Here is a 14,928-nt window from a genome sequence, read left to right as displayed (position 1 = left end):
CTACGGAAAGGGAGGGGTCAGCGATGCGCAGGTAAAGGAGGCGTGGCCAAACAGATCCAGGGGGCGGGGGCCTGAGAGGAACAGCTGGATCCGAAATTGGGGGTCGCAAAGCTGGACCAGGACCACAACTGGACCCAAACTGGGAGTGGGACGGATCTGGACTGGGGGTTGATGGAAGGGGCACAGCTGGATTTAAACATGGGCACAGCTGGATCCAAACCAACTGTGCTGGGATCCAAACTGGGTTTTTTTTGGGACGGCCCAAACCCCATCAGGGGATCCCCCCAAGCCCCCCCTGGCAGGATGGGGGAGAGGCTGGGGGGGTCACAGCCCCCTGCCCCTCCCAGGGTGGCTCCAGTTCACCCCCTGCCCCCCCAAACCATCCCAAACCCCCCCAGACCCCCAGGCCACGCTCAGCTTCTCCAATCTCTTTATTCTCTGCTCTGGCACCGCGGCCCCGACCCCCCCCCCCAAACACCCCAAACCCACCCGGGGGGGCCCAAACCTCCCAAAATCCTTCCCCAAAAGTCTCTACGGCGTGAAAAGCGCTGGGGGGGGGGCGTGAGGGGAGTGGGGAAGGGGCTGCGGGGCGAGGGGGGTGGAGCACGACCCTCCCCGCCTGATTCTGCTGCTTTTCCGACGGGGACGAGTTGGTTTTTTGTATTTTTTTCGTGTTTTTTTTGACCTTTTCTGCCTTTTTTCCGGGGGCGTGGCCCCGCTCAGGGCTTGGCCTCCTCGTGCTCGGCTCCTCCTCCTCCGTTCTCCTTCTTGATCTCCTCGTAGGGCGGCGCCGCCTCCCCCGCGCCGCGCTCGGCACCGTCCCCGCCCTTGGCGTTGGGCACCCAGAGCCCCGAGTCGATGCAGCGCTGCATGTGGTACTTGGCCTCCTGCAAACGGGGAAAAGGGATTTGGGGACATGCCTGGGGGGTTTGGGAACATCCTCGAGGGGTCTGGGGATCGTCCTGAGGGATCTGGACCCTCCCGAGGGATTTTTTCGGGTGAAAAACTCACGGTTGGGTCCATTTTGCTGATTGTGTCCTGCAGCATCTGAACGTCTTTGACATCGAAGCATTTCTGCAGCTCCTGCAGGGCCAGGGACTGGTCAGTACTGGGAGCAACTGGGATTGTGCTGGGAGTGACTGGAAACCTCAAAACACCCAAAACTAGGGGATTGAGCCTCAAAACCAGACTCATACTGGGACTGACTGGGACCAACCCAACCCCACCGGGATCCCCAAACCTCCAATACCCAAAACCTCAGGATTTAACCCCAAAACTCCCTCAGAGCACTTGGGGGAGCCCCCGAAATGCCCCAAACCGGCAAATTTAGCCCCAAACCCCCAGGTCCCAAATGCCCCAAACTGAGGGTTTTTAGCCCCAAACCGAGGATTTTAGCCCCAAACTCACGGCGGGCAGGGACTCGTAGACCTCGACGGGGTCGAGCCCGCCGGGCCCCAGGCGCTTCTGGCGCTCCTCCTCCTCGTACTCGCGCAGAGCCTTCTCCAGGCGCGCCCGCGCCCGGCCCCGCACGCGCTCCTTGAACGCCTCCAGCTCCTCCGTGAAGCCCTCCAGGTACTGCTGGTCTGCTGTCTGGGGAAAGGGGGAAAAATGGGGGTTCAGCCCCAAATTCAGCCCAATTCACCACAAATCCGGTTCAAAATCCAGCCCAAATGCAGCTCAAATTCACCACAAATCCACCCCCAAATCAATCCAAAATCCACCCTGAAAATCCACCCCCAAATCCACCCTGAAAATCTACCCCCAGATCCACTCATTTATTAAATTTTTACCTTAATTTTGGTGAAGAACTGCCTGAAGCAGGCCCTAGGATCCACCTTGAGGCTCTTGGCCAGCTCCAGGATGAACTGCATGACGATGGTCTGGTGGGCCACCTGCTCCATCAGCGCGTGTTTCTGGGGAAAAAAAACACATTTTGGGTTAAAATCCCCAAAATTGCCCAAAATCCCCACTCCATCAAACCCTTCTGGGTGGGGAAAGGGGACTTGGGTCAGAGAATCCCTGCAGGAGCTGTTAAGGGCATTAGGATGAGACTGGGCTGGATTTGATGATCTTTAGGAGCTTTTTAATCCCAAACTAATCCCAAATTCCCTGATTTTGAATTTTTTTGGGCTTCTCACCCCAGGTAAACCCTGGAGCTGCAGGAGAGGAGTCAGGGGTGAATCCCTCTCCCAAAAAAGGTGTGGGTGCCTTTAGAAAATGATTTCAAGGATCTCTTCTACTTCATAATTCCCAAACCTCTCATTTTTCTGGCAGGAAAAAATGGGATAAAATCCAGAGAGGTGACAAGAAGGCAATTCCAGCCTGGAAAAGGGAGATTTTGCCCCAGTTTGAGCCTCACCTCCTCCACCTCCAGGTCGATGCACCAGATGACCAGGTAGTTGGCTGTCTCCTCACAGACCAGCTGAGGGTTGTCTGACAGGTACTTCTGGCTGTCATCCCAGCGCCTCAGCATCCCTGAAATGGTACAGGGGGTGATTTTTAATGAGAAAAAACAATTCTGAACCTTGTTAGGAGGTTCCTTAATGAGAAAATCAACTCTGAACCTTGTTAGGAACAGGGTGGGCACGAGGGAGAGTGCCTCAGTCTAAAATTTAATTAAACTCCCCCAAAACTCTGCTTCAGCAGGGGGAAAAATGGGAAAACCACACAAAATCTTGATTTTTCAGCAGAGCGAGAGGATTCTGTGCTGCTCCCAACACAGGGGTGTAACCAAGTCTGGGGAACCCCAAAAATCTGCTCCCCAAAGCCCCCCAAACTCTCACCAAAGTGTTTGATCTGCTTCTCGTATCTCTCCACAAAGGTTTTGTGTTTCTTCTCCTTCTGCTCCTCCGTCTCCTCCTTCTCCTCGGGCTTCACGTTGAAAACGCTCTGGGGACCAAAAGAACACAGGAACGATTTGGGGGAAAATCTCACGGATTTGGGATTGGTTTTTTGGGGAGATCCTCACAGGTTTGGGGTCAGGTTTTGGGGGGCTGCTGACAGATTTAGGGTCAGTTTTTTGGGGGGCCCCTCATGGATTTGGGGTCAGGTTTTTGGAGACATCCTCAAATTTGAAGTCAGCTTTTTTGGGGGTTATTCACAGATTTGAGGTCACTTTTTTGGGGTGTTTTTCACAGATTTGTGGTTGTTTTTCGTGGTGTTTACCCCAAACCCCACCTTGCTAAATCCATCCTTGCTGAGCGTATCCACATTCCAAGGCATGTTCTTCTCCTTCTTCCTCAGCTCCTCCAGCTTGTTCTCCAGCTCTTCTCCTCGTTCCTCAGCTGCTGGGCCTCGGCCTGGAGCTTCTCCAGCTCGCCCCGGCCGCTCTCGGGCTCGGCCAGCTCCAGCTCCTTCATCTTCTTCAGGCACTCGGCCAGTTTGCGCTTGCACTCGCGGCAGCCTTTGTCCAGCTCCTCCTTCTCCTTCTGGAACTGCTCCATGCGCTCCACGCGGGCCTGGGGGCACCCACACAGCTCCAGACCCCCACTCTGACACTTCTGGGGGTTTTGGGTGGCTCTGGGGTTCTGGTGGTTCCCAGATCCCCCCAAATTTGGGGGGAGGTTTTGGAGGGGTCACTGCCTCATCCTGGGGACAGGGAGGGTTTGGGGGGGCTGAGACCCCATGAGGGGATTCCCAAGGGAAGGGGCAGAACCTGAGTGGGGGAATGGGGTGAACTGGGATGGGGGACAGGGATGTGGTGAACTGGACACAGGAAACCCAAATTCATTTTTGGGCTGGATTTGGGGTGGATTTTGGGCTGGATTTTGGGTAAATTTGTTATGAATGGCGGGTGTCCTGGATGGGGGCACAGGGAATGGGGTTTTCTAGGATGGAGGTACAGGAACGGGATGCCCCGGGATGTGGGACAGGAATTGGGGTGTCCTGGGCACAGGGAACGGGGCGCCCCGGGACGGAGGAGCCCCCCAAGAGCGCTCCCGGTACGACCCCACCGGAACGCGGGCAGTCCCCGCCCCACGGGGCCCCCGGAGCTGCGAACAGGAGATCAACCCCCCACCTTTCCCCGTTCCGAGAGGCCCCCGCCCCACGGAGGTCCCACCAACAACCGAACCCCCCCGCCCGCCTCCCCCAGTAATCCCGGGCCCGGTCGCCATGGGAACGGGCCAGGCCCGGGGGCCGCCGCGGGCCGGCCCAGCCGCACCTGGTGCCGCCATCGGAAGAGACTCGCGGTGTCGATGTTGGGGTGAGTCTCGTCCTCATCGTCGGAGACCTCGATGTGGTCCCACACGCTGTAATCCACCATGGCGCGGCCGCCGCGACCCTCCGCCACCCGCCCGCACGGCACGGGCCGCTTCCGCCCGCGCCTGACGCGCTTCCGCCCGCGCATGACGCACTTCCGGCGTCGCAACGCCACTCCTAAGCATGCGCGGAGCGCGCGTGAAGCCGCGGCCGGTTCAAAGATGGCGACGGATTTAAAGAGACACGAACCCTCACACACGCGCCGTGTCCGATCAGAGCGTTTTACCCGCGGGTTTAGGAGAGATAATTAAAGAAATAGAGTCCTTTAAACGGTTTAAAGGGTTTAAGTTGGAGGAAAAGTCTGCCTCTTCCGTGATTTAAAGAGGTTTAATTGACTGGGAATCTCTGCTTTCTATTATTTTTAAGCATAGTTGACAGCAAATCCAACTTTTTCCTTGTTTAAATAGATAAATTGAGGTGAAGTCTCTGTTTTCTGTCGTTTTTAAGGGTTTAAATTGAAAGTAGCCTATTTAAGGGCCATTTTAAGAGTTCCATCAACAGCGGCTCTCTGTTTTAAGACACCTTATATGGAAAATGGTGTCAAAAAGCCCCAGAAATTCTGTTTCTGGAGGCAAAACCAGTAAAGGAGCGGGAAGCCTTTTGGCAGGTTAAAGTGAGGGGGAATTCCATTAAAAAAAATTAACGTGATGCAGAATCCTACATTTCAAGGGTTTAAATTGAGGGAAGCTCCATGTTTTTCACCATTTTTATGTTTCATCTTGGGCGGAGACCCCCTTCATCCATCATTTTAGGGCTCTAAACATAGAGAAAACCTCTTTTTCCATTTTTAAGCTTTAAATTAAGGGGGAAAAACCCTTTTTTATTGTTTTAAAGAGTTTAACTAAAGAAGTTCCCTTAACTATGAGAGGAAAAAAGGCGGGAATTGTGAGGGGAGAAATTGTGAGGGGAGGGAAACGTGATGGGGGGAAAAGGGCGGGAAACATGAGGGGAGAAAATGGAGAGAAACATAAGGGGAGAAAGGGGGAAATGTGAGGGGAAAAGGGGAGAAATCTGAGGGAAATAGGCAAAACTAAAGTAATTATAGGGTGCTCATCCCCACCCACCTCTGCCACACTCCAGCACCAACCCCATGGTTTAAAACACCCAAAACTCCCCACCCACAGCTCAGTCCCCCAATATCCCCCCCATAATAAATCTCCTGCACTGATTCCTGAGTCTTTATTAGAACATTTTATGGGGTGACACACACAAGCCCCCCCCCAAAATCAGCTACAAAAATAGAAGTGCTAAAATTCCCCCAAAAGACACGGGGGCAAAGTCCAGCCCCCCCAAATGAGGCGAGGAGCTCAGGTTTGTAGTGTTTGAAACGGGACCAGCCCAGAGCGAGGGGGTTTGGGGTGTTATGGGGTGTCCTCTCGGAGCTGGAGGAGGCAGCCGGCCGTGATGGGCCCATGCCCGCCGTGGGGTGTTTGGGGTCCCCCGTGGGGTTTTTGGGGTTCCCCTCTCGGAGCTGGAGGAGGCAGCCTGGCCATGATGGGCCTGTGCTCACCGTGGGGTGTTTGGGGTCCCCCGTGGGTTTTTGGGGTTCCCCCTCTCAGCTGGAGGAGGCGGCCCGGCCGTGAGGGGCCCGTGCCCGCCGTGTGGTTTTTGGGGTGTCTCCATGGGGTTGTTGGGGTCCCCCCGTGGGGTTTTTGGGGTCCCCTCTCTCAGCTGGAGGAGGCGGCCCGGCCGTGAGGGCCCGTGCCCGCCGTGCCGCCGTGGCCAAGCGCTGCTGGGCCAGGAAGGAGCGAGCGCCGCTGCCACCACCCCGCGCCGCCATGTCACCCTCGTGCTGCTGCAGCGCCAGGCCCTGAGGGACACCAAGGGTTAATTTAATGGGGGTCCTGGGCAGGGGGTCCTGGGGTCTCTGTCCCCACTGTCCCTGTGCTCTCACCATGTTGTACCAGGCGGTGACCAGCAGCCGCTCCTCGCGCTCCCCGCTGCGCCCGGCTGCGCTCCCAGTCGTTCTGGGGGTGTTCAGGGGGGTTCAGATGGGGATGGAGACCCCAGGAACCCCTCCAAAATTATTGTTAATTATTATTAACTCCTTAATTAATTATTAATTATTATTAACCCCTCACCTCCAGGTGCCGGATCAGCGCATCCTTCTCCTGCAGCTGGTTGCGGAGGAGCTGCAGCACGGGGGCCAATGGGGGGGTGCCAGGGGGGTCCCCAAGGGGTCCTGAGGGTTTTTGGGGGGGCGAGCTTGTGGAACCTCTAAATCCTGATCCCATAGTGGGAATAAAGAGGGAGGTTAGCCAGGAAGGACCCCCAAACTTCCCCAGATCTTCATGGGGAAACTGAGGCACAGCTCATCTCCTGCCCCCTCCCTGCAGATATCACCCCACAGGATCCCTATACAAACCCCAATCTGGGGTACCCCAGAATATCCCCCTCAGGACTCCCCACATGCTGACCCCTCCCAGATTCTGATGCCCACTCCAGACCCCGTCATACCAGCTTTGGAGAGCTCCAGATCTTCCTCCTCCTCTCCCTCTGGCAGCTCATCCCTGGGGGGACAGGGGGTGGTCACAGATGGGGGATGTTGGGAGGGCTCCCAAATTCCCCCACCCCCCAAAAAACTCACAGGTCCTCGGGGGTCTCCTCCATCAGCACCAGCTGGGGGGAATTGAGAAAGAGGTGAAGATGCAGCACTGAGATAACCCCAATAAAACCTGACCCCCCAAAACACTGAGACCCTCCCAAGCCCCGCACCATGAACTGGGGTTCAGAGACCCCCCCCAAAACCTCCCTGTTCCCTCCTCACCTCCTCCTGCGGCCTCCCCTGCGCTGTCCGAGGCTCAGCTGCCCCTGTGGCCTCCAGCCTGTGGGTGTGGGGGGCTCGTTAAGGACTGGGGGGTTCATCAGGGATTGGGGGGGGTCTCAGGGGTCTTCTGAGGACCCCCGGCCCCCCCGGGTCCCCCACCTGTGCTGGAGCTGGTCCCGCTGCAGCCGCAGCCGTCGATTCTCGCGCCGCAGCCGCGTCACCGTGTCCCTGTTGGAGAGGGGGACACCGGGGTGCTCGTGGGGGACCCCACAACGAACTGGGGACCCCCCATTCCCACCTGCATTTTTGGGCACCCCCATGGACTCACCTGAGCTCTGCGGGAAGGATCTCAGCCGCCAAATTCCGGGGAGGGGCTGGGCCCCCCTCCAGCCCTGCACCTGTGGCAGGCAAAGGTGGGTTTTGGGCATGGGGACAGCAGGTGACAACCCAAAATTGTGCCATGCCCACCTAAACCACCTTGGAGCCCCCCAAACCCCACCTGGAGCCCCCTAAAGCCCCCCTGGTGTTCTGTCACCTTCCAGGTGGGGTCTGTGCCCCCCAGCACTCACCTGCCTGGCTCAGGTAGCTCTGCTGCACCTGCACACAGCGCAGCTCCTCGTTGGCCTCACGCAGCGCGTCCCGCTCCTCCAGCAGCCTCTGCGGGGCACAGGGGGCTCAGGTGCGCCCCAGGTGTGCCCCAGGTGTGCCCCAGCTGTGCCCCCAGCCTCCCCCACCTCCTTCTCCTGGCTCAGGGCCTCGAATCGCTCCTGCAGGTGCCGGAACTCCAGGTGCCATTTCTCAGCCCTCAGTGCCGCCTCCGCCTGCTGCCCGCTCAGCTCCTCCACCTGCGCCAAGGGAGCACGGTGACATCCCCGGGCACGGTGACACCCCGGTCACGGTGACACAGCCGCCACAGCCACTGCCTGCCCGTGCCCCTCACCTGTTTCCGTGCAGCCTCCAGCTGCGCACAGCCGGCCTGGGCGCGGCCCAGCTGCTGCTGTAGGTGCGCGGCCCTGCGCACCTGCGCCGCGTGCCGCTCCTCCAGCGCCCGCGCCCAGCGCCGCAGCTCGCCCGCCGCCGCCGCCCGGCCCCGGTACGTGGCCACCGCCGCCTCGAGGCGCCCGGCACGGGCCGACGATGCCCTGGGGACGTCAAGGGACACGGTGAGGTACACCTGCAACACCTGAGCACAGGTGAGCTGCACCTGAGCCCCGGTACGTTGCTACCGCTGCCTCCAGGTGCCCCATGCACAGTGATGATGCCCTGGGCACGGGACAGGGGCATGGTGAGGTGCTGAGCTCTGCCGCAACACCTGAGCACAGGTGAGCTGCACCTGAGCCGCAACACGCGGCCACCGGCTGGTGATGGCACTGCCCGGATGGTGACAGTGACACTGCGGGAGGTGGGGCCTCCCCGGCTCACCTGAGCAGGTGCCCAGTTTACCTTTGCAGGTGGCCAGTTTGCCTGGGCGTGTACCCAGCTCACCTTTTCAGGTGCCCAGCCCACGTGGGCAGGTACCCATCTCACCTGATAGGGTGCCGCACTCACCTTTTCAGGTACCCCACTCACCTGAGCTCACCTTTCCAGGTGCCCCCCTCACCTGGGCAGGTACCCAGCCCACCCCACTCACCTGAGCAGGTCCATCTCGTCGCGCAGCGCCCGCGCCTCCCCCGCCAGCCCGCTGAGCTCCTGCGCCCGCGCCTGCAGCCCGCGCGCCTCCTGCTCCAGCCGCGAGCAGCGCGCCCGCAGCTCCTCCCGGCCGCTCTCCAGCCTGCAACGACACACCCGGCGTTCAGGTGAGGGCTGCAGGTGAGGGGGGGGGCTCGGGGGGCTCGGCCTCACCTGTAATTCTCCTCCTGCAGCTCCTCCACCTGCGTCTGCAGCCGCAGCAGCTTCTTGGCGGCGGCGCCGGCGCCCTCGGCCTCGAGCTGCTCGCGCAGGGCGCGGTTCTCGGCGGCCAGGTGGCCCTTCTCCTCCAGCAGGGTGGCCACCTGCGGGCCAGGTGTGCGGGAGGGGCACGGGGATGAGGGGGACCCTGCCAGGTGTGTGGGGTACCCTCCCAGGTGCTGCCACTGCTCGCACGAGCTGGCGGACAATCCCCTCCCGCTCACCCTCAGGTGGGAATTGCAGGCACCCATGATTTGGGGAGCCCCCTGTGCCCCCAAGTGATTCCAGGTGCCCTCAGGTGCCCCCAGGCCTCACCTGCTGCTCCAGCTCCCGGCAGCGCTGCCCCTGCCCCTCCTCGGGGGGCTCCTGGCTCAGGTAGTAATAGCGGCGGACTGGGGGGGCACAGGGGGGCTCAGACACCCCCTGAGCTCCCAAATTTCCCCAGACACCCCAAAATCTGCTGGCCCCCCCACCTCACCTGAGTGTCGAAGTTCCCGTAGGTCTCGGCCGCCATCGGCTCCGACGGCTCCGGGTCCAGGAGCTGCCACAGGGAGGGAGAAATTGAGGTTTGGGGGGGGCTCAGGGGGGGGCTACAGGACCCCCAAAAACCCCCGGGGGTCCCCAAAACTCCCCCGAGACCCTCCAAGGGCTGTGGTCCCAAATCTCCACCAAACACAACAGGCAGTGACCCCCCGACAAATACTCGAAATCATCCCCAAACCTCCCCGGTGATCCCCCAACACCACTCAGGGAACGCCCCAAAACCTTCAGGGACGCCCAAATCCCCCCAGAGCCCCCCAAAATCTCGCCCACCTCCTGGATGGCCGTCATCACCTCATGCTGCACCGACTCCTCCAGCGTCATGATGCGCTGGATGTGCTCTAGGGGGAATTTGGGGGGTCAGGGGGTCTTTCTGGGGGCTCGGGGGTGTTCTTGGGGGTGTTCTTGGGGGTGTTCTTGGGGGTCCCAGTGCCCCCGGCCCCGTACCCACCTTCCCTGCGCTCGCAGCTGACGGCACAGCCCAGCACCAGTCTCACCAGTTTGCCCAGTTGCTTGGGGTCACCGTGCCGGGCGGCCGCCCCCACGTCGGGCACGTGCTGCTCCCCCACGGCCTGGCCCAGCACCTTTGGGGGGGGGTCCCGGCTCAGAGACCCCTCCCCACCCTCAGGAACTCCCAAAACCCCAGGGGAGCCCCCAGACCCAAAACTAGGGGGGTTTAAAGCTGGGAGCCCCCAGCCCTGACTCACATCCTGCCAGTACTCCAGCACGCTCTGCAGCACCTGGCGCAGGTTGTTCACCTGGGGAGGGGGCACGAGGTGGGAACACCCCCAAAAAAAACCCCTCAAATTGTGCTCACAGCCCTTGGGGACCCCAACATGGCATCTGCACAAAGAACCTCCCAAAAGGGGGCTTGCAAATGGGAACCCCAAAGCTGTCACCAAAAATATCAATGTTTTCCAAAAGGCCCCCCACAGATACCCCCCAAATCAATCCACCCAAATCAGTGCTCCCCAAAAGCCCCCTCCAAACCAATCCTCCCAAAAAGCCCCCCAAATCAATCCTCCCAAAAAGCCCCCCCAAATCGAGCCCTCCCCAAATCAGTCCTCCCAAAATCCCTCCCAAAACCATCCCCACAAAACACAACCCTCCCTAATCCAGCCCCTCCAAAAAATTCCCCAAAACCAGCACCCGCCTCAAAAGGAACCCCACACTGTGACACCCCCCCAATACCCCCTCCCACCCCAAAAAGAGCCCCAAATTCTGCGCCCCCCGCCCCCAAACCCCGCTGCCCCCCCACCTTGACACGGGCGCTGCTCTCGGTGTCCCCCCGGATCCGGCCCAGCCACGGCTCATCGAACCACGACGGGTCACTGGGGGGGGGGGGGACACCCCAAAATCAGCCTGGGCCCCTCGGGGGGGTCCCCAAATCCCGGGGAGGGTCCCAAACTCCCCAAATCCCGAGGTGTCCCCCCAACCCATCACTCACATCTGGTGCAGGACGTGCGCCAGGGTGACCCCGCTGGCCAGGTCTGGGGGGGCCGCGCACGGACTGGGGGGGTCAAAGCTCTGCAGCTGGGTGGGGGGGGGGAAATGGGGGGTCAGCGACACCCCAAAAACACGGACACCCAAAAAACTCCGCCGGGGGATACAGGGACACCCCAAAACCCCCGGACACCTCAAAAGTCCCGAACAGCTGCTCAAGGGGGGGTCAGAGCACCCCAAAACCCTCCCAGACCCACGGGGGGGGGGTACAGAGGGAGGTGGGATCCGCCCCCCCAAAATTTCCCCTGAATTTGGGGGGGGGCAAAGGGCGCCGGGACAGGGACAAAGGGCGGGGGGTCACAAGGGCTCGGCCACGTCCCGGGGGGGGACAAAGGTCACCGGGGGGGGGGGTGACAGGGACCGGGGGGGGCACAGGGGGGTCAGGGGGTGCTAGGGAGGGTCACAAGGACCTGGGGGGGCACAGGGACCTGCGGGGGTGACAGGGGGTCATGGTGGGGTCAGAGGGTTCCAGGGGGCTCACGGGTGTCCTGGAGAGGTCAGAGGGGCCATGGGGGGTCACAGGCGCCCCGGAGCCACCGAAGCTCCCGAAGCCGCAAGAACAGCCCGGGGGTCCCGGGGAGGATCCCGGGGCCGATCCCCGAGCACGGGGGGGTCCCGCTTGAACCGGGAGGTCCCGGGGGGGTCCCGGCCCCCCTTACCCAGGTGAGCAGCGCCCCGCACGCGTCCCGCCCCGCCGCCATGTCCGGCCGGTCCTCCAGGGACACCGGGCCGGTCCTCCAGGGGCACCGAGCCGCGCCCGGAGCGGCCGCACCTGGCCCCGCCCCCTCCCCGCCCGCCACGCCCGCCGCGGCCTCCGGGGCCATAGAGTCGCACCTAGAGCGGCCTCACCTGCCCATTTCCGGTCACGCCCTTTCCGCTTTCCTGCTGGACCATAGAGACGGGGGGGCAGAGCGGCCACACCCGCGCGCGGCCCCCCCTGGCGGACACGGCCCGTGCGGCAGGAGCGGGGTCCTACAAGGCCACCGAGTGGCGGCCAGTGAGTCAGGGCCGCGTCCCGCCGCCCCCGCGGCCGCGCCCGCCGGGCCCCGCCAGGCCCCGCCGGCCCGCCGGGGTTAAACCGGGCCGTTCTCGCCGCGGGGCAGCGGCGCCGGCCGCGCCCGCGCTGCGTCAGCGCTGAACCCGCCGGCCTCGGCGGCCGGAACCCCCCAGTGCTCCCAGTATGGTCCTAGCATTCCCATTATGGCTGTGGGGGCATCCCTGTGCTCCCAGTAACGTGCTGAACTCCCCAGTGCTCCCATTATAGTCTCGGGGGCATCCCAGTACTCCCAGTATTGCTCTGAAGGCATCCCAGTGCTCCCAGTATGGCTCTGCGGGCATCCCAGTTTGGTCTAGGGGGCATCCCAGTGCTCCCATTTGTATCTGGAACCTCCCAATCCTCCCAGTATGGCTGTGGGGCCATCCCAGTGCCCCCAGTAGAGGACGAAGCTCCCCGCAATGTGACTCCAGCGCCCTCCCAGTGCTCCCAGTGTGCTCTGAGGGTATCCCAGCGCTCCCAGTATGACCCTGGGCCCTCCAGTGCTCCCAGTTTGGCCCTGAGCCCTCCCCCGCCCCCCCCGGACATCCGGGCCCCCCCAGCCCGAAACCCCGGTGGCGGTTGGGGCCGTTGGGGGCCCTGAAAGTCCCTTTAGGGAGGATGGGGGGACCCCCCGAGGCCTCTTTGAGAGCGAGACCCCTCCCCAGAGCCCCCCCAAACCCCCAGAGCTCCCCCGGACTCCTGTGCCCCCCCCAGGGGGGTCACTTTGGGGGTGACACCGGGAGGTCACGGCGGGGCCAGCCCTGAGTCACGGGAAGGAGAAGTCGGGAGGGAAAACCCGGCCCCAAAATCCCCTAAAATCCCCTCAAATCCGGGGGGGGAGGAGGGGCCTGTCCCCCCCGGGAAGTCCCGGGGGCCCCCCTGTCCCTACCCTTGCACACTCAGGGCTGGGGCACACTGGGGACACACCTGGCCATGGTCCCCCACCCCTGGCTGCAGCCCCTGGGGGTCCCAGGGACCTTTTGGGGTGGCTTTGGGGATCCTGGGGTGATTTTGGGGATCCCGAGGTGGTTTTGGGGATCCTGGAGTGGCTTAGGGGGCCCTGGAGTGGCTTTGGAGGATCCTGGGGTGCCTCATGTGACTCGCATGGAGACACAGAGGGGACCCGAGGGCACAGGCAGAGCTCAGGAGGTGACACAGGTGTGGATGGCCGGGCACGCGCCCTCTGGCACCCACCTGCGCCCCTGGCACCCACCTGCCCCCCGCCCGTGGCGCTCACCTGTCCCCCTTTGCACGCTCCACCTGCTTTTCACACCTGAGCCCCCTCCTGCTCACCTACCCCTTCCTTTGACCTCACCTGACCTCTCCTTGCTCTCACCTGGCCCCCTTGCACGCTTGCCCCCCCCCCCCTTTGCTCACCTGTCCCCTCCCTTTCCCACCTGTGCCCCCCCAAATGCTCCCAGGCCCCACCCCTTTTCCGATGGGGGCGTGTCTATGCTGGAAGGGGCGTGTCCACGCAGGACTGGGCTGTGTCCTTGCGGAGGGGGCGCGTCCTCCGCCCCCCCAGCCAATGGCGGCGCGTTTCCGCCGCGCGCGCCCATAAAGCCGCGGGTGCCGCGCGGGGCCGCAGGTTCGAGTCCCGCCGCTCCCGGATGGAGCCGCCGTTCTACCGCCCCGCGCCCTTCCCGGGCGGCTTCTGCCGCGCCGAGCCCGACTACGGCTCCTTACCGGGGCCGCTGCCGCAGGGCCCCCCGCAGGAGCCCTTCCGCGCGCTCAAACCGGCGCCGTGCCCCGACGGCGCCTTCTTCGGCAGCGGCGCCGCTACCGGCGGCTTTTTCTACCCCGGTACCGGCGAGCGCGACGCTTTCACGGCAGCTTCGCCCAAGCGCTGGACGAGCTGCACCAACCGGGGCCGCCCAACGTGGCGCTCCCGGAGCCGCCGGCGCTGAGCACGTCAACGGCGGCGGGGATGGGGGGACCCTTCGTGGGGGTCCCCGGAGCGGAGGCGGCGGAGGCGGCGGCGGAGCCGGGCGCGGATTCCCCGGAGCGGCTGCAGGCGGAGCGGCGGAGGCTGCGGAACCGGCTGGCGGCGAGCCGGTGCCGGCGGCGGAAGCTGGAACGGATCGCGCGGCTGGAGCAGCGGGTGCGGGGGCTGCGGGCGCAGAACGCCGAGCTGGCGGACACGGCGGCCGTGCTGCGGGCCCAGGTGCGGCGGCTCCGCGGCTCCGTGCGGGACCACGCGGGCTCGGGGTGCCCGCTGCCCCCCGGGGCCGCGCTCGGCTTCTAGAACCGGCACCGGCACCGAGGGGAGCTCCGGGGCAGCGCTGGATCCTTCCCCGGGGGGCGAGTCCCGATCCCGGCTGGGCACGGAGCGGCGGGGGTGCTCCGTGGGACCCCCATGGACACGGCGGGGGACACCGGGATGCTCCGTGGGACCCCCATGGACACGGCGGGGACACCGGGATGCTCCGTGGGACCCCCATGGACAGGGCGGTCCCGGGATGTTCCGTGGGACCCCCATGGACAGGGCGGTCCCGGGATGCTGCGTGGGACCCCCATGGACGCGGCCCCCGCCGGCTCAGAGAGGGGGGGGCTGCACCAGAGACCCCCCCCCAACGTGGACCTGGAGGGGCTGGGGACCCCCGAAAGGAGCCCCGAGGATGGGAGACCCCCGGGCTGGGGGTAACGGACCGGCAGGACCCCCCTACCCCCCCCCCCCCGGGGCAGGACCCTCGGGAACGGCGGGAACGGAGCCTGAGGTGGATGGATGGGGACCCCCAAAGAGGGCCTGGAGCCCCCCCCCCCCCCCAGCTGGGCCTGGGGACCCCCCGGTTCTCGGGGAGGGGTCGGGCCCCTCCGAACCGGGGATTCCGCGGGAGGGGCGGGCGCACCCCCCCCCCCGCCATCCCGGTGACGTTTACAGGACCCCCCCGGTGGGAGCAGCCCCCGATCCCGGGGCGGGAGGCGATTCGTTGTC

The 14,928-nt window shown here is 63.4% G+C and overlaps 2 protein-coding genes across 2 annotated transcripts; both read right to left on the bottom strand.

The window, feature by feature from the left end:
- Positions 1–413: 413 nt before the first annotated feature.
- Positions 414–4,302, bottom strand: CDC37 (cell division cycle 37, HSP90 cochaperone). The gene is given in 9 exon segments (XM_063181913.1): positions 414–887; positions 1,012–1,083; positions 1,408–1,590; positions 1,791–1,913; positions 2,360–2,475; positions 2,784–2,889; positions 3,178–3,260; positions 3,263–3,458; positions 4,163–4,302. Coding segments are annotated over 9 exon segments (1,149 nt in total). The 5' UTR covers positions 4,265–4,302; the 3' UTR covers positions 414–719.
- Positions 4,303–5,425: 1,123 nt separating this feature from the next.
- HOOK2 (hook microtubule tethering protein 2) lies at positions 5,426–11,681 on the bottom strand. Its single transcript, XM_063181927.1, is given in 23 exon segments — positions 5,426–5,959; positions 5,962–6,070; positions 6,155–6,196; positions 6,198–6,227; positions 6,342–6,484; positions 6,718–6,770; positions 6,848–6,879; positions 7,028–7,085; positions 7,187–7,255; positions 7,356–7,425; positions 7,597–7,684; positions 7,762–7,872; positions 7,968–8,169; positions 8,658–8,798; positions 8,870–9,018; positions 9,230–9,325; positions 9,393–9,455; positions 9,728–9,795; positions 9,906–10,038; positions 10,162–10,212; positions 10,713–10,785; positions 10,902–10,987; positions 11,617–11,681. Coding segments are annotated over 23 exon segments (1,941 nt in total). The 5' UTR covers positions 11,659–11,681; the 3' UTR covers positions 5,426–5,927.
- Between the last annotated feature and the right edge of the window lie 3,247 nt (positions 11,682–14,928).

Source organism: Melospiza melodia (genome assembly GCF_035770615.1).
Source record: "Melospiza melodia melodia isolate bMelMel2 chromosome 17 unlocalized genomic scaffold, bMelMel2.pri SUPER_17_unloc_1, whole genome shotgun sequence".
Classification (NCBI taxonomy): domain Eukaryota; kingdom Metazoa; phylum Chordata; class Aves; order Passeriformes; family Passerellidae; genus Melospiza; species Melospiza melodia.
The sequence above is the reverse complement of the archived record's forward strand: the minus strand, read 5'-3'. Positions and strand labels throughout refer to the sequence as shown.